Genomic DNA, 19,677 nt, shown 5'->3' on the forward strand with positions numbered 1-19,677 from the left:
GCCAAATTCAGCACATACTGTCCCACACTTGGTATTTAGCAATGGGACCTTGGTCTACTGAAAAAAACCAATTTGGCTGCGGTCTGAAATGAAAATATCCTTGGATCAAGTTCATTAACGCCAATAATTAGTCCAACCAGTAGGTCCATTATAATTCTAGCTGTACAGTTGGTTGTTTTCCCTATTGGTTTCTACTCTACAATGCGCCTATTGTCTTTCACCTATCTAATTCACGAAGGCAAGAGTTATGTGACCTGAAAACCTAAAGCAATGAACTGAAAACTGTTTTACATTCCATTCATTTGACTTTTTACGGGAAGTTAACTTTGAAAATATTAAGCTGCTGAACTGGTGTAAACTTGGTGCGCTCATCTTTTACTGTTGAAAACTGCTGAACTTTTGTTGAATACTTGAAATTTGTTCATGTTCCAGCTTGAGGTAAGGAGAATGACCAAGTAATAGTCAGGCTCTAGTGTTGATTCTCAAGCCCAATCCTTTATCCATCCCCCCTTTCTAAGGATTAAAGTCTACCTTGAAAAAAAAAAAAGAAAAAAAAGGGTTTGTGTGTACACCAATTCAATATATGACAGCAACTCTTAGTGTAATCAAAATTTGAAAGAAACTTAGCTATCGCACGCAACTATATGCAACCCTAACCAAATCCCACAGCATTTTTTTTTTTTTTTTGAGGAACTCATAGTTACTGACTGACCATGAAAAGCACTGGAATCATGCATTCTAAACAATTGTTTATTTTAGGCTTAATTACATTTACCTTCCCTGAGATTTGGCCAAACTACTAAATAAACCTCGAAATTTAACCAAATAACAGTCAAACCCTTTGAATGAGCAAATGTTTATTAAAATACTCCCTGCCATCTTTCACCATTATAGATTGTGTTAACATCAGCAAAAAACTAGTATCAGGGTTCAAAAATGCCCTTGTACAAAATAAAAACAATAATAATAATAAAACCAAAACATAGTTTAATTCCTTTTATACTTGATAATTCTACCAAAAGACTAACAAAAAAAAAAGAAATATTTCTTTTATGAGGCAAGAGAAAGGAAAAAACTTAAAGAAAGTATTTTCCACAAAGAAAAAGTAAATACTTAATATTGTCTCCTAAGAAATAAAAAATTTAGAAACAAAATACTTATAAAGAACCGGAAGTAAACAGAACAGAGCCACCACTTTCGTTCATGTTCTTCCATCATGTTCTTTTTGCTTACCAAATAACTTGTTCCAACCGAACTTTTTGAGCCCCCACTTCCTCCATTTTCTTATTTGTTTGCTCATAGATTCGATACTCAAATCCACCAGTAGAGTGTTAGCAATTTAATTGTGCATTTTATTTATGAATGCTACCTCTTAACTTTGGCCAAAATATGGTGTTAATTGCTGGATTCTACCCATATTTGGTGTTTAGGTTATTTTCAGAAATTTGCTATTAAAAGAGAGTAAAAAGTGCATTAAATTTGAAATTTCTAAAAGATAACACTCTGCATGCAGGATTTGAAACCTGAATGTCCCACGATTTGAAGTGGGCCATATTTCTACTGATCAATTGCAACAGAATCATTGTTTCTTTATGGAGATAATCTCTGCTGATTAGTTACTTTAGGGATTTGGGGCAATGACCGTTCCTGCACGGTTAAGGGCCAAGATTTACCCTCAAAATTTTGTGCGGCTGAGATTACACCATGTAACTCGATTTCCGCGCCAAGTGTGGGGCCCACCACTATCTGTTCTGAAAATACATCATGTGAAAAAAAAGTTACACGATGTACAAAGAAAGTTACGCGCAGTTGATAATGACCACAATTGCCAGGGACGGTTGCACCTGCAACCGTCCGTGCCCCGAGTCCTTACTTTAGGGACAAAATATTTGGTTTCCTTTTATTAGTACTATATTATTTAGAAGGGAAATTTGCCAAATTGGTCCATAACATTTACCAAAAACACTTTTTTAGTCCTTTACATATAAAATCAGCCAAAATGGTCCTTCACATTTAAATTGTGAGCCAATGTGGTCCTATTGCTCGTTTTTGCTCATTTCTCCGGCTAAAAATAGCACGCCTCTCTCACGTGGTCATATTTTTAGGGGCAAAACCGGAAACACATTTCATTACCTGTTAAAAGTAAAAGGTGTGGACAACTACCAAAATACACATTTCACCTTTGGCCCTCAAAGTTTCAAGAAACCTGAATTGCATCCCCGAATGGTGGCGAAAATTATTTTGTAATTCTCCTGTATAAGTGATGTGCTTGATGAATCCATAGATCTGGTTCTTGTTTACTTATATCCGAAAGTCCTAACCTTTCCATTCTAAGTGAGAGACTAACAAGTCCAGGACATTTGTGCAACATCGATCCCACGAATCCAATTTGGGCCTTAGCTGGAACCCTAAGCCTCAGCTCCTCCGCCGCCCGCCAAAGCCGCTTACTCGTGTCCCTCCATCCTTTGCAAACCCTGGCCGCCGACAACAGTGTTGGAGGCGGGAGCCTCCTCAACACCTCCCACAGACAACTCATCGGCAGCTTCCCGGACCCGGCAAGATCCGATTCAGGGCTCCAGCTCAAGAAGCTCCTCCTCGTCCTCCTGGTGCTCTTCTTCATCCTCTCCATCGTCTTGCGAGTCCCTCGCATCAATATCATGGTCGAAGGAGAGAGCTTGCCGGAGGTTGGAGAAATGCTGGCGATGAGGAGGGGGAGGGGGAGGATGGACAGTGGAGAGAGGAGAAGGGATAGCGAGGGAGGAGGCGGCTGAGTCAGTTGAGGGCGTGGCGGTGGGATGCAATTTAGGGTTTCTTGAAACTTTGAGGGCCAAAGGTGAAATGTGTATTTTGGTGGTTGTCCACACCTTTTACTTTTAACAGGTAATGAAATGTGTTTCCGGTTTTGCCCCTAAAAATATGACCACGTGAGAGAGGCGTGCTATTTTTAGCTGGAGAAATGAGCAAAAACGAGCAATAGGACCACATTGGCTCACAATTTAAATGTGAATGACCATTTTGGCTGATTTTATATGTAAAGGACTAAAAAAGTGTTTTTGGTAAATGTTAGGGACCAATTTGGCAAATTTCCCTATTTAGAATCACATTCCAAAAAGGACTGTTATCCTTTTGGTTATAGGAATAACTTAGGTATAGCGTAGGAGAGTTGATCATGACTCGGGAGTAGTCAATTAGGAATGAACTAGGTGGTGACACCGCGCTGTGTGCGGTGGAATACATGCCCAATTAATGTTTAGCTAGTAATGTTGGTGAGAATGAAAATTAGTGAAATACTAAACAGAGTAAAATTATTTGAGTAATATAGTTTTGTTATAAATATTGAATAGTCATCCGAAAGAGGTTCTAGTTCTACAGGCATTTTAAATACGAAAATCAAACAAGTTCAATTTTAGTCTTGAATGTTTAGGTTGTTGAAGCTGAGCAGATCAACGCCTAGAAGAGCATCCAAAAAGTATGAAGTTATAATGCTGAACACAGTAGCTCGAGATAGCCTGAATGCAGCAGAGCCTAGAATCTGACAGATATCAACGCAAAGTTCCACCAAGATTCATCCGAAATTGAACAAGGCCATCAGGCAAATCAATAGCTTCTCCATCATCAATAAACATAGAATCGTTCACCTGTCCAAAAGACTCCAAATTAATCATAATCCAGACAAAAAATGAGGAAAAGAAAAGAATCTTGCAATACATGTATCTGAAAACAAAATTATTCCCACAAACTATTTTCTCAAAATGGCAATATGACCAAAAACGAACTGACATATGGACTCTTTCTCCACTGCTGGCCTATTTTCTAATCTGCAGGGAAGTGCACAAAGGATGAAAAGGTCACACATGCATTGCAACATAGCAAAGATTCTGTAACAATTACAGCAGAAGCACTAATATTTCAAGTTTTCCCTGTCCTCACTAATACGATAAACCTTCCATCATCTAACAACTTAGCCAAGGATGAACAGGCCTCTAGACTTGCTTTTAAAAGCATACACAGTGACCATGAATCTTGTAAGCAACTACCACCCCTGGAAAAAGATAAACTACTTTTACCCACTAAGATTATTCTCTAGCTCAGGTGTAACAGGTACTAATATATTATTCCAACTTATTCTTCAACTTTGAATGATCTAAGCATGTGTATACAATGTTCTCTTCAATATATTCCTTCACTGCACATACTTTAAGCATGTTTGCATAAACCAATAGAACTAAGACTTGCACAAAAATGGACAAACCAAATATCTGCATCCAACGAAAGTGGAAACAAATGAAGCAAACTTGTGCCCGCAAGAGAAGAGCATCAAGTAAAGCTAAGTGAGCAGGGAGACATACTTCTTGTATATTCTTTCTATCCCCTCCACCACTCAAATCATGCCCAAGAATGCAACCTGCAAGACTTGACCTGACATGTAAAGAGAACAAAAGGCTGAATTTGCATGAGATATAATTAATTCATAAAGTAAACTGTGAACCTAGCTTTAGCAACATCGGAGCCATCAGGAATCAGGGAACTAACACTATGGGAAAAGGCAATGATAAGAAAGATAGGAAAACAAAGAACTATTTCTACCAGAACTGCAAGATTCAGTCAGCAATTTCCCAATCTTCGCGAGGAAAAGTAGAACAACTGCACGCATAGATAAGAAATCAGAAAATTACAAGTTAACATCAAACAAGGGACATTTTGCAGTGGAATTACGTAAGTATGCACTTTGCATGCCACAAGGGAGATGTATAGTACCCTAAATCTACTGAAATAGGCTCATATGGTCAAACATCTTCAACATTCATACTCCAATGATGTAATTGTTTGCCAATCTGGTTGTTTCATCCTTAATTACTAAGACAGTTCTGATTTTCAAAAAAAGTTACAATGTTGATGAGCAGGAGAAATGCAGAGAGCTTAAGTTAGCATTTTAAGGCTAATGCATCAAATTATGACCCACACACCTCTGGCTATGATACACGCTATCTCCTTAAGCACATCATTGTCAAACGTTCAAGATCTAACCTCAACAGAGCATCCATGAGTATTACTGCCTCAGGACTTGCTTTCAAAATCAAAGATGGTGCCTAGGTACATCATATCAGAAAAAACCAGTTTAGGCCACATCAGACGAGCACTAGTACCACTCTATGATTTTATGAAATCTAAATTGGAATCAAGATTCTATAAGAAGCAAGCCATGAAGAAGGAAAACTCCTATTGAATAGAGAACTTCGAACACTTACTGTCTGACCAATTTCTGACATCAAGCAAGCAATATCAGCAATCACTTTCTCGTCTCCCGTATTAAGAGTTGGAAGAAAAAGCACTCCCTTTAGAAATCCAATTCTGCTTAACAAAGCTTGTGGCAAACCCTATGCAATAAAGGACGAGGAATTAGGATATAATACAGAAGTTCTGATTCAGGAAACTTGATTGTTTATACTCCCTAAATAAGCACGAAGAATAACTGCAGTGGAATCAAAATAGTATAGCTAAAGAATTGCAAGAACAACTCTCCCTTGTTTTGTCAGTAAGGTTGCTATGTTCCCCAATATAATAATCTCCCATGGTAAAATAAACTGATAATATTTCGTACACATGATCTTAGTTTAAACGCTGCATTTTCTAGAATCATGTAACAGCTATTATATTAGTATATATTTTTGACTCTTTTCTTTCAGCTTCACTAAAAAAGGCCTTAACCATCTTCTGACGTCTCCCATAGTGGTGTTGGCAAGAAGGTAGCAAGAAGAAATATGTTAGTCTTCTCGTGAATTTAGACATGATGGATGGATTTGTTTTGCGTACAACATTCATATAGTGCACAATGGCACTTGAAGAATTAAAAAGGAGATTCCGCACAGGAATTGAAATAATATGCCATCTAGTTCATGCAAAAATCTGTTTTTTGCATTACCAGAACTTATTTATCACAAAATAGAAATAATAAGTCAAGACTGCAAAGAACTAATATTTTCAACCAATACAAGAGGAAAGAAAAAATTCATAAAATATACTGAAAAATCATATTGAGAAAGTCAAACAGGTAATAGAAGATCAAGAAACAGCAATAAAGAAATGACAAACATAAAAACTTACGTTTTGGACAGAGCATAAAAAATGCTCTGAGTTTCAGCTGTAACAGCAATCCTAAATCTTTCAGCGTCTAACTCAGCTTGCCTGAAAAATGCCACTTATAAAATCAACCACAATAATCACAAAATAATCCAAATCCACAACTTGGTCAGAAATAAAAATAAAAAATTCGAAATACGTAATAGCAGAGTCTTCTCTGGCTTGAAGATTATTAAGATCAATAAAAACATTTCTTGAGATCAAGAGGGTCTTCACTTTGACCCAAAAAGGTAAACTCCTTGATGTAATTGGCTTTCAATAGCCTAATATTCCTGTTTGGCCCTGACCCTAAATGTATTCCTTCTTGTATTTCTCAAATCCAAAGTTAAAGAATTTCAAAACCCACAAGAAAAATTACCAATTCATAATAAATACTGTAAATGCATGCGAAAATACTGAGAAGAAAAAATGAAACTTTTTAAAGGAAAATCTTGATAAAACAGGAGTAGAAGGATATTAAGAACAAGTATGTTGGATGAGCGGTCAAAGGTCAAGACTTGGCCTTGAAATTCTTCTCCAATAGGGGTCTTGATGGAGAATATGCATCCTATTGTGAAATCTTTGTTACTGTTATGAGCTTCCATGGATTTAGGCTTATCTTCTTTTCGGCTTGTATTTCAGCTGATTTGAGGTTTTGTAATGGAGCACCAGTTTCTGAAGAGGAGAGACAGAAGAGAGGGAAAAAAATGAGGGAGCTCAAAAGATAAGACTAAACCTATCGCCTAAAAGAAAATTCGTGTAGTGTGGAAACTGGAAAGGAAGGGAAAAAAAAAGGAAAAGAAAATGAATGACAAAGAAGATAAACCACAATCGGTGCTCTACAAAGGTACAACCAATCCCTCTTAGCATCCGAAAGATATAAAAATAGAAATCGCGCAGGTATTTCTCTGCGAGTAGGCGGAAGGCAGTATAAAGTCGCACACAAAGGATCACAAGAATACACATTGCAAAGCATCTAACCCAACAGAACAAAGGAAGAAGGAAATGGAGAAGTAACCGACAACAATAACAACAAGAACAGAAAAAGCACAATAGGCCGATGCGAAAGGAAGCAGAAAGGAAATTACCTGAAGTAATAGGCAGAGGAAAGCAGAAAGGACAAGCTAGAGGATCCAGCTGAAACGGGGCTGCATAAGTAATAGGAGACGAAAATAAAAAAGATGTGGAAAAGAAACCGCATGAAAGACTAAGAAGCAGCTGCACAAAGGCACAAGCAACAATAAGTAAATTATGGTAAGCTAAAGCAAAAAATAGTGTAAAAGCAACATATAAAAGGCATTTGGGGAAAATTATAGAAAATAAAAGATCAATTAAGAAAGGGAAATGCAAGGCAAAAGCCGGAGATCAGAGGGCGGGTCAAAGGAGGAAAGGGGAGGGAAATGAAAAAAGGAGATAAAAGCAGCAGGAGAGGTTACCTGGCGCAGTGAAACGGGCAAGGAGGAGCAGCAGCAGCAATAGCAAAACAGGAACGAAAGAGCAAATGGCCGATTGTGGGGAGAGGCAAGGAGAAGAAACAACATGGTTCGTGATGGCAGCCACCTAAACGGTCAGCAGGCAAGAGGAGACAGTAGGCGGAGAAGACGTGAAAGGGGGCGAAAGGCACAGTAAGTTCCGAAGGGGAGTAGCTGCAGAGTGGGGGGAGAGAGGGGAAAAGATGCGTGGACAAAGCAATATAGTACCAAAAAGAAGGAGAAGAGAAGACAGAGGATGAAAGGGAAAGAAGAGCAATTTGTGGTGGAGAAAAACACTGACGGGCTCAACCTAACAGATGCAGAAAAGTACAGTGCAGTCAAACAGGACTAACGAAAGACGGGGAGAGTGCAGAAGGAGGGAAAATTTCGAGTGGGTGGAGCCGGTAGAAAGGAGACTGACGAAGTGACAGAGAGGTGGCTGACAAGCTCAACCAAACCGGCTGCAGAGCAGGGGAAAACAGTGCCAACGAAAGAGACAGAAGCAGGACCACACCGAGAGGAAGGATCAGGTGCAACGACTACAGCTGCCAACCAATCAACCAACGCCATGTCACCAGGGAGCCAATCCCCTCTCGCCACGCGGAGGACGACCACGTCCAACGTGGATCCCGTGGCTCCGCCCTTAGTCTATATGGTTAATATAGCCAAAGAGGAGAATACGATCCTCAGGCCTTTTGTTTTTTCTTTCGTTGAAACAAAATTTTCCATTATTCCTTTTCTTTTCTTTTCTTTTCTCTTTAATTAAAAAATACTAAAAATATCTTTAGCTACGATTCCATTACAATGAATGGCTAATTTTCTGTTGTAGTTAGAGGATTATCAAAGTTTTGGTTCATCGAATACTGTGAAATCTAATTTAATTGATTTGTTTCATTTATTTATGAGTAATTTAATCCTATAAAACCTTTTCTTACTCTTAAAATGAAGAATACTTTTATAAATTGATAGGTATCGAGTTACATACTAATTCTAAGGGTATCATTTTCATGGATAAATGCTCTATGTGGCTTCAGTGTAAATTTTAAATTTAGTCATTTATTGAGATTCATGTTGTGCAATGCCATCAGTGCGACATTGCCAACTTGAAAGCCTTTCAACATTTAGAACGATATTGTTCAGAAATAAGTGTAATAAGGCCATAGAATTATATTCTTAGTAAATTTCTTATACCTATTAAATTTCATTACTTTATAATGATTTTGTACATTTAACTATGACATTTATTTTAAGTTTTGTGCATGAACGTGGTTCAATATTCACTCAACTTAACAGCAAAAAAATATCTCAATAGATATCTCAAAACAAACATAGCAATTTAAAAGCATGAAAAGACTTCATGATTCATGTTTCATCCTCAAGCAGCTCAGCATCCTTTTTGTTATGTAGGCTGAACACAAGCATAATGGTCATCACGCCAATTAAAAGGATTGACTTCGGCCGTTTTCGATCAATTGCGTTGGTAGGATATAGATTTCTTTGTTTGTCGAAATAATTTGTGACATGCACGGGGAATACATATACAATTAGTTCATCTACAGTCAAATTTTACATTTATAACATTCTAAATACCCCACACATGATTTTTCTGCAAGTATACAGGTGATGAGCGAGTATAGGGTATTAAGAGTCGAACCCACAGAGAAGATTTTCAATTACCGGTGATTTTTGAACTTCTTTATTATCTAGACTATCATAGATGTAAAAGTAATGAAAATAATAATAGAAAGCTCCTAGAGGTATGGAATTCCTTACTATTCTTGCAAATGAAGTTACCGGTTAAGTAAATGCTATTATCTTGGCTAGTTATGGTGTAATTTCTTAATTTATGTGAAACATACTCTCGTAGTGAATCAACTATACTTATAGCTAAACCATACATACTCTTGTGGTTATGAATTAACTACAAGCTCATTTCTTCTATGAAATTACATGAAATAAGTCACTAAAACCACAAAGGTGCATCTCTACTCTCGTGAGCGTACTCCCTAGGTTTATCACTTCCTTGAACTAGTATTAAATTTCAATTTTCATTGCAAACTTAACACCTTTAGATAATCATAACTAATGGTCGGTTAATCATGATTAGAAAAGCAAAAGTGATAAATAACTTGCTTAAAATAATATCATCAAATAACCAAGTAAATATCACAAACAAGATATAGAAAGTTCATCCATAACTCTAAGCATAAACTTTAAATAAACATGATAAAAACACAAAGTCAAACTTGTATTATAGCTAAATATGAAATCAAATACAAGAGAGAAAGTAGTAGAAGAGATATCACCCTTGTCACATGAGATCAACCTCTCCATCTTTGCTCCTCAATTTTCATCCAAATCTAACTATAAATATAAGAAGGACAAACTACACTAACTATTCTATACTACCCTAACTAATGAATTAAGAAAATTCTAGTGAAAACTACATTTTTGGTGAGTTTCTCTAACCTTCCAAAGTTGTGAAAATGTTCTCCAAGGCCTCTATTTATAGAGGAATTCAAGCTCAAGGTGAGCTGTTGAGGTTGATGTAAATTGCTCCTTGGAATCACCAAAAGATACTTCTTGAATTCTCTATACTTGCTTGCTCAGTTCTAGCCGGATTTCTTGCAGATAAATTGGTCAAAAATCTTGTGTGAACAGAGTACAAGTTGCAGAGCCGCAATTGGAGATCTGAGGGCAAGATCCGAGGTTGGATCGCTCAAAATACCCCTCGAATCTCATTTTTCTTCATTTTTATCTTCACTGCACATTAGGATCCGAGGCCTAGAACATGGGGATCCGAGCTCAGATCCTCCCCTCGGATGTAGCCTCTGATTACAGAAGTTTATCCGAGGTCGGGTTTAGTACAGATCTGAACTCGAATTTACTTGCTCTGTGTTTTTCCAACTTCCACTGATCTTTTCTTGATAATGGAGGCTGAACTAGTTCTTGTGCAAAATATGAAAGTTGTAGCTCTTTGAGTTCGCTTTTCAATGCATCAAGAATCATCCAATTTGAAGCTTTGTGAACTAAAAAATGATCAAAAAACCCTCAACTGGTCAGAACTCTTTTTCAGCTTTCGACCATCAAAATGCACTTCTGTATTTCGACTTTTTGATAATGAAAACGACTGAACTGGATTTCGATGTTTTCATACCAAATATAGATCTATCTCTTAGCTTCAAAATGGTATAAGAATCATCTCAATCCGATACTTGTACTCAAGATATTGTCAAAATACCATAAGGTATTGAAGCTGTGAAACTTGCTTCCTTTTGTTCTTGCTTGCATTTCCTCTTTTGCATTTCATGTCTTCTTTAAACTACTTCAAATCATCATCAATCATCCAAATATCTTCTCAAATCACTCTATTTGATGATTGAATCCTTAAACCTATAAAAACATGAAGTTTTTACGATAAAAATCCATAGAAATGCAATTTTACTACTTAAACTACAAAATGTATATTTTCATTTGAAACCTAGTTCATTAGCTATAAACATGACTAAACACACCAAAACTAAATAATAAAACACACTTAAAACACTCAAAATATGCACTTATCAATTTGGACACCAAGGATGGGATTTGGACACTAATGTTAATAGAAGTTTTGCCAAACTGGAATAAGCATGTGGAGGGTTTAAAGCAGGAAAGTTTTGAGAACATGTAACAATTTTCTATTCAGTAGTTGATTCACAAAAAATCATTTCTATTATTTAAGGACTAACTAAATTCTTCTCCTTGAAGCTTTCAATGGTATCCTTTAGGCTGACATCCAATGGAATCAATTCCATTCCCAAGCTTTTAACTTTCTTGTTTGATACTCCATAGTCTGGGTGTAGGGAATTGCCACTGGTAGAACACCTAAGGAAAAAGAGGAGAGGTGAATACATATATACTCATCAAATTTAACTCTTCAAAAATGAGGGGGGCATTTGCTATATGATGCATATGTAATCAATGTTCACTACTTTGTTCCTTGTTGATATTCAAATCAACATGATGCTACCAATTTCTAACTGCATAACTGTCCAGTAAACACATGACTGTGGCCTATATATCTGGCCTTTGCCCAAGAAATTTAGCCTAGAAACAAGTTGAGAGGCTCAGAAGTTAGTCTGGAAGGTGGAACTCATAGAAGGAAGAAGAGATGACACTTCCAAGCTGAATTCACTAATTTGAACCGACTCTTTTAACCCTGCGAAATCTTTTGGCATTGCAGGTTGAATTTCTTCCAGATTGGGCATCTTACAGAACAGAAGCCTCTCACAGGAACTTTTTTCCTACCAGAACCAGAATCTATCCTGGCTTGGCTCCAAGACCAAGCATCATCACGCCATTTTGCCTAGTCCATAATACCTACCAAAATATATTGAAACAATATGCCAAATATTTTGGTTCAGTATTATCAGAAAGCATCTAGTTGTTGGATAAGTGAATTCATTTCTATGAAGAGGTATATCTTTCCTGCTTTGCATTGAAAGAATTCTGTAATAGACCTTTCTAACTTAATATGTTAAAACCTTTCTGTGAGTAATTGGAAAACCAAAATGCTGATTTGGTCATAGTAACTTGAAAGAGTCAAATTTGAAGTACAATATCAAGAGATAAACATTTTGTTTTGGTACTTTATTTTTCACTATTCCTGTAGCAAAAAGAATGCCGGATTCTGCTCCTATTTGAAATTCTGCATGCTGGCTTGGGGAGCTGATCAACTCCTGTCTGATTCACAGTTGAATCAGCTTAAGCAACTGAACTAATGGATTCTTCTACGACTACATTACCTCTATTCTAAGTGTCTTTCCATCCAATGAAACAGAAAGATATACCTGTAAAATTTACAGATTCTATATTGATGGCAAACGGCAAAACCATATCAAATTAATTATTTCATCCAGAAGTATGGAGGATCCAAGTGATAGTAGAAAAATTTTTAGTTGATCATGCAGAAAGTTGTTACAATTACATATTTTCTTGGACCTCAACTCATGAAAAAACCTTATTGCAAGAAGAAATCAAAGAAAGCGGCTTGTTTATGAGAAGATGATGCTTAACAACATAGAATATGCTTTTAATCAGGTTCAAAGGAGATGTCATGACATATGACATAATTTGGCATGGAATTAGTTGAAGCTATACATACATATCTGGTAAGTGGAAAGTAGGGTAAAGTTCTCGCAGAAGTTTGATGAGCTGAGAGATGTGAGCAGATCTCTCAATTATACAATATCTTCCTCTGGCAGAAGGTATTTCAAAGGCTATAATGTGTGCATAGGCTACATCTCTAACATCAACCCATCCAAAAGGTGCACCCTTGATCGAATCAGCTCCTGCATTGAAAAATTCAATGAATAATATGATCAACCTGTAATCACTAACATATCTTGCTAGTGTTTTTGAAGGAACTATTAGCCAATATTGAGAGAGAAAAATATCCAAATCTAGAAGCTAGTGCAGCCTTTTAGTCGAAATGGAGATTTACATTGAGAATTGCATATCTTTTTCTACTTTCTTGGTATACCAATTGCTATTAAAGAAAGTGATTCTTGGCAGGTCAATAAGCTAGTAAGGCAGGTCATTAACCACTTGAAACAACTGTTGGACTCAAAAGTTGCATAACTGATTTAGTCATTTGGATGCAATTTTACTAACTCAATTAAGTAATACATGCTAAAAATGTCCTCAAGTCCTTTGCTTTTATTCAATTTTCCAACAGTCTGTCTACTTTCATAACAAAAGCCATTTACTAGGCAGTCCAGGCTAAGAAATCAACGTGATTGTGAATATGCAGGTTTCTCTGGATGATACGTGTTCAAAGTTCAAACAGACAGGTAATAGAATGAAGTTGAAAAATTTATTGCTTCCTTCCCTCCATATGTGATAGTAAATCAACCAATATATATATATATATATATAGAGAGAGAGAGAGAGAGAGAGAGAGATTTGTCATCTGTTCTTGCAAAAGGTAAAAGTTAAGGAGAGTCATCAATAACAGGAACATGAGTAATTGAATGAGCTGATTAGAAACGGAACTTTCCAGCATGTAAAAAGGCCACAAATAACAAGTACTGTGGTGGAATACTAACAGGTAGACTTCTGCAGTGTGATTGGTTATAATATCTAGGCAAAATACTCTGCAGTGTGATTGGTTATACTATCTAGGCAAAAAACTATGGGATTCATGATAACTTTTCCGTCCGGGCACTAGGATGTCTTTCAACTGATAAAACTGAGATTCAAACATAAATTACACAAGTAAAAATAGTTAGGAATTACACAACTTTTCATGATACTTCAGGGAGGAAACATAGTTTGGAATATTACTCAAATATTTTTCTTTGTGTATTTGACTTAAAATGCAAATTTTGCAGCACAAAAGGTGCTATCATAGATGAAACCAAAAGAAAACCTTTGCTTTACTTGTATTATATGTGCCTTCACTTGTATTTATGTACCTTTGCTTTAGATTACCCAAATGCAACCAGAGAAAACCTGAAATGAGATGGAATATGATGGGCAAGAATGCATATATTTGTTAGGAGATTGTTTTGTTGAATGAATAGGCTCTAAATATCAGTAGAGTTATATAAGAATTACTTGCTTGTACTACTTTGCGAAGAACAAACTTCAAATGGCCAGGAAGCCTCTAACTGAAAAACATAAATACACATCAGATAGAGCATGATTAACTAAAGATCTTAAAGGTTTCCAGAAGTACCATTTACTAGGTTCAGGATTATTCCTACACTTTGACTGGCAAAAGGCTGCAGGATAGGACCAATAACCATTCCTGGATTAATCACAATCATGTCAATTCCATGCTCTTTTGTGAATTGCCATGCAGCATTCTCTGCTAAAATTTTTGAAAGTACATACCACATCTGAAAAGACCAATAGGTTTGTCAGTTATCCTTGTATAAGGTATTTCTTCAAGGACAATACAAAAGCATGTTTTGAAAACAAAAGAACTCTGAAAAACCTCCTGTCTCATTCCAAGTTTTGTCCAACATTTGAGATCAAAAGTTGTTGGCCTAGTCCATGACTGGTGTGGCCAAAGTTGGCGTTAAGAGTATGTAGGCTGGTGGTGGGGCAACTCTAGGCATGTTATATAGGGCAATCTTAGGGATGGCATGTCTTTAATGGTGCGTGATCACGATATCCAGGAACTGCTTAGCACTGGACATCTCAGAATCATTTCAGTGACACATAACGCCATTATTGAATTGCAACTACCAATTCACCTTAAGCATTATAAGTCCCCAGTTCAAGTCAAAAGATTGGGGTATTGCAATTCCTAGATTTTTACCCCTGTCCTTGGTTAAAATTAACACTTTCTGCACTGCCTTCCAGGTATAATGAAACCTAAAGGTTAGACATATCTAGACAGGCTATGATTTAGACACAACTAGTTTTCATCAATTTCTCAAGAATAGTGTTCAACCTCCTTTGGAGAAAGCTTATCTACATAACTTTATTTGAATATATTCTACAAAAAAATACAAAATATCAGCATAACACTTGTTAAGCACAATTTTTTTGCGTCTCAATCTTATAGGTACTGTTTCAATTTTAAGGCCATATCATCAATCATTGTGACTGGAAAGCTTCCCGTTATGTGAGGTGCATAATAGTGTGTCCTAATATCCTTACATACATAAGTGTCCATATGAACTCTTTTCAATTACTAGTAACTTTCTTCTAGTTCTTCGAGATTTGGCTAGCACTATCCTGTTGTGATTCTCTGAAAACTCAGCACTTTGCTATAGGAAGTAATTGGGCTTTTATGGTGCAAGCCTAACATTTGATACTAACATTTCAGTTGCAGTTACTTGATTTCTTCTGAATAAGTTAGACCGTCTGTCACGTTAAATTCATATTAAAATTGCATACTGCTGCTCTATGCCTGTTTTGATTCCTTGCCATCAGCCTTGTGATTTTTTGGTGATGTCAAATAGTCATCCTTGGAAACACAGGCAATATTTGTTCTCTATTTTCTAGACAAACTATCAAATCGTCTTTCTCTTGATGCTTTCATACATCATTACCTCTATTGATCAAAACCATTATAATTGTTGCTTACACGCACGCACGCACACACCAAAACAAAAAAAGGCAGAGAAATTGGATTGTGGTATGATTTGGTAAACATGAACAATAATGGCATTCTTTTTCCTACAAAAGTATCATCAGGATCAATCTACGTTCGGGTTCTGTTGGGTTAACAAATGAAATAAAACAAGTACTTCATCAGGAGTTTATCTTCAAAAAGAGAATTATGGTAAATGCACCTTGTGCTCTTCACAGTATGACGGGTCTGAAAACCAACTCTCATCAACTACCACACCATCCTTTAATTCTCGGTTGTTTGCAACAGCAGCCATGGAAGATGTTAAAACTACTCTTTTGATACATGAAACTCTTGCACAAGAGCGCAGCACATTTAGTGTTCCCTTTGCTGCAGGGTCCAATAGCTCTGCCTAAGAAACGAAGCAGAAAGAAGAAGTCAGGCATTGGAGAAACTATATACATAAGCTCCATCCATGCTTCATGACAAAAGTTATCATTTAAGTACTCTAATTCTAACTAGTAATGGATTTTTAGTACATATGCCTTTCGGTATACAGCTCCATTTCAATGTTTATTCATCATGTGGACCTTCTCAAGTACCGAAAGAACCAACATTTGGAGACTAGAGAAATATGTATGGCAGCCGTACAAATATAGTTTCTTGAACACCTTAGATCAAATATCAAATCTGCTAAAAAAGAGAAAGTCATGCTCCCTGAGATCTTAAAACATGGAAAAGTCTAGAAAATCTGATTACTATTTTATAGCACTTAATAACTCCTGTAGTTGCAATATGCTCTTTAATTGCAAGCTGGGAGCTAAAATGCTTCTAAATTTCAACTGGCAAGAGATAGATCACATTTGTTCGACTTATATACTCAACAGATGAAACTTCACAACCCTTAATTGTCTTTGCTAATGAATTCTGGAAGTAGTATGAAATGTTCCAAGATATGAAGAAATTATCTTCAACATTTTTGCCTATCTGCATTATTTATCTCTTACCTTCAGAACAAAAAATCAATTAGAAGGTCCTTGTGCACTATAAAGACATTGAACTGAAAATATTGAAATTTAACCTGTTTATCTTTCATTGTTTCAGTAGACTAACTCATGCACTCAATACGAGTATTATAAGTTTGCTCAGATCAAACGTCAGAGGATTGTATCATGTCATAAAATTTGCTAAATCATCCATAATGACCTCAAGCAGCAGAGTCATACACTTAAAGAAATAACTAAAATGAGTAAATATGTCTCTCACAAACTCCTAGAGCAGAAGTACTTGAAATTTTTGTTGACATTAGAGTACCTCCAAGCGGTCAGAAGGTTAATGTACCTCAGGGTTGCTGACAGAAAGCAGAACAGGAGATGCGGTGTGAAATACGCCTTCACAGCCATCAACTAGAGCACTGAAGGATCCATTTTCTAGTAAGTCTGCCTGAAACAAGTGAAGTCTTTCCTTGGCTCCATCTAGTGCCATCAAGAATTCCGTCTTGTTTGGATCATCTGTGGCATGAATACAAGCTAGTATCACGTTTTTAGCACAAAAATTCTTGATGCAAACCAAATTTGTGATTAAAAGGATGGCATAGTTCTAAAGAACTGAAAAGTATAATGTTAGCATGACATATAACATTGAAAATAGGAAAGAAACAAAAGATAGTAGGAAGTGACAGTATCCAGATACAATCGATTCTTGTGCTCTCTAAAGTACAAAATTTCTTTTTGGCAAATTATGTTTCCTCAAACTCTGTTTTGCAATTTGACAATGGACTATAGTAGTATCGCAGACACTGTAACTTTGAAAGTCATAAACATTTTTTTAAACGGAATGATCACAAAAGTAAATGTGCATCTGATGTTGATTTATAATGAAGTAAAAGTTAGCAGCATAATTGGACGGTAGTAAAATGCCACAATCATCCAGCATAAAGCAAGCCAATCACCTCTCCACCACTAGGTCATCTCCTCAGAACCAGCTTATACAATGCAGGGCAGGGATCACTATACATGTAGAAACTAGCATCTCCTAGAGAAGATCATAATATTATGTGAAATTCAAATAAAGATGTTATATTAACTGAACAAATTTGAAGATAATAAAAGATATGGGGTAAACTTTTCATTGTTTTGATTGCTCGCATCCAAATCCTGAAGCTTTCAAGAAGAGAATTTGGCATAGCTGAAGTTAAATACAAATCAATTTCAAGTTATAAAAGAACTTTCATCACCATTTTTATGTCAAAAGAAGTTTCCCCGGAATAAATTTTGGAATTAATTCATCTATCTCATCCTTTTATCCTTCTGTATAATATATAACAAATACAAATAAAACCAACAAAATTAGATAGCTTTTAACTTTTATGGTGCCCTGCCAATGCCCAGTCTAAAACACGACTTTGCACCACCATAAGAAGAACCATCTTGAATCCATCTAACCACTTATGCCTCGTGGTGATGACTCGAGTTGAACTCACTCAAACTTTTCTTATAAAAAAAAAAATAACCATTTAAACTACTTAGCACAATCGGAAATGATACCCTACATATTATAGGTTTAATGTCTAGTTTAAGTTTGTGCTGGATAGGGACGTGACAATGGAAAAATTTTCCATGAAATGGTGACGTTGCACCTATGAAGACTGAATACTATTAAATAAATCAGTGTAACACAAATAAGGGTCTCACAAGTTGAGTTCTCTCCATTTAGATCAATTTGTGTAATTTTTATAATATTTGGTGTAAATTTGTATAGTTTTGATGTAATCACTAACTACGTAGCTTGAGTTGACAAATTCAAATTTACAATTAAACTGTATGAGTTATATAAAAAAAAATTGCAAGAATTACGTGAGTTAGTTTAAATTGGACAAAACTAAATTTGTGGGGACCTGATCCGTGTGACACATAGTACTTGAGTGACAACATAACATACAAAACAGAATAATGAACTCTAATCCGTCGCTAAATTGCAAGTTTCCTATTCAAAATGACCTTTTATGTATTGCATGACATGGCACAATGTTGTCTTAAATGTAAGGGTAAATTACATTTTATCCCCCTATGGTTTAGTATTTTTTTGTACATAACCTTCTTATATATGGTTTCAAAAACTATACATAACCCCCTCATAATTTGGATTAAAGTATCAAAATAATGGAAATAATCATACGTATGCGTGTGTGTATATATATATCTATATATATATAGCACTTTCCTTCAAAAGACTAATAATACATAAAATTATATAAAATCATATTTATCCTAAATTATGTATTATTTCTCAACAATCGAATTAAGCCAATTTCGCAAACTCAAATTCAAGCTTGAGTTCAGCTAGGCTCATTTAGTTTAATGCATTCAAACTTCAATATTTAACAAATTGAACTCTTGAACAACACTTACAGTTCATATAACAAATAATATAAGAAAAGAGTCTAAATATCAAGTATTATACTCGACTCGATTCAACTTATTTAAAAGCGCTATATCCACAAACTCGAAATACCTCTATTTTGTAAGACATAGTGCCACCCAATATGCGACGTAGTACCCAAAACCGGTTGAAGCTTTTCCTTGTAAGGTTATGATTATTGTAGGGAACAAGACCTTTGTACAAACACATGCAAAACAGGAATAATCTACAACTATAAACACAATACAATTAGCAACTTTCAAGATGGCTTATATGGAGTTTTGAATGACGTACTGAGATCACGAACAGAAGCTTTGACAGTATAACCGCGGTCTAGAAGCAGCTTCACCAGCCATGAAGCGATGTAACCCGAAGCTCCAGTCACACACACCACTTTCCCAGCTCCACTCATCTCCCCTTGGACCCCTTTTGCTTGTTAGTCTTAAGTATGTTAGCTTGACTACAGAAGAATTCATATACTTTAATGGACGAAGAAAGTAGTGGCTGTTGAAGTTTCAGCAAAGGACAAAGCGTTGTTTTAACTCCACCTCCTCTTTCCAAGATGGGATTAGATTTTTCAATTTAATCATAATCAGT

At 36.1% G+C, this 19,677-nt stretch overlaps 1 protein-coding gene and 1 long non-coding RNA gene across 2 annotated transcripts; both read right to left on the reverse strand.

Annotated features, from left to right (window-relative positions):
- Positions 1–3,410: 3,410 nt before the first annotated feature.
- LOC113760444 lies at positions 3,411–4,636 on the reverse strand. The gene is made up of 3 exons (XR_003467038.1): positions 4,588–4,636; positions 4,350–4,419; positions 3,411–3,638 (listed from the first exon to the last, which is right to left on the reverse strand). It is a non-coding gene; the product is annotated as an uncharacterized LOC113760444 (long non-coding RNA).
- A 6,532-nt stretch (positions 4,637–11,168) lies between these two features.
- LOC113760442 (cinnamoyl-CoA reductase 1-like) lies at positions 11,169–19,531 on the reverse strand. Its single transcript, XM_027303016.1, has 6 exons — positions 19,375–19,531; positions 17,002–17,171; positions 15,884–16,072; positions 14,314–14,476; positions 12,739–12,925; positions 11,169–11,459 (listed from the first exon to the last, which is right to left on the reverse strand). Exons 1-6 carry the CDS (start codon positions 19,490–19,492, stop codon positions 11,312–11,314), a joined length of 975 nt encoding a protein of 324 aa, XP_027158817.1. The 5' UTR covers positions 19,493–19,531; the 3' UTR covers positions 11,169–11,311.
- Between the last annotated feature and the right edge of the window lie 146 nt (positions 19,532–19,677).

The sequence above is a fragment of the Coffea eugenioides genome, chromosome 2, assembly GCF_003713205.1.
Source record: "Coffea eugenioides isolate CCC68of chromosome 2, Ceug_1.0, whole genome shotgun sequence".
NCBI classification, from domain to species: domain Eukaryota; kingdom Viridiplantae; phylum Streptophyta; class Magnoliopsida; order Gentianales; family Rubiaceae; genus Coffea; species Coffea eugenioides.

Coding starts and splice junctions, on each gene's coding strand:
- LOC113760442 (XM_027303016.1), bottom strand. CDS start 19,492: ATGAGTGGAGCTGGGAAAGTGGTGTGTGTGACTGGAGCTTCGGGTTAC. Junction 17,172..19,374: donor AGCTTCTGTTCGTGATCTCA/GTACGTCATTCA, acceptor TTCATGCCACAG/ATGATCCAAACAAGACGGAA. Junction 12,926..14,313: donor AATCCTGAACCTAGTAAATG/GTACTTCTGGAA, acceptor TTTTCAATGCAG/GAGCTGATTCGATCAAGGGT.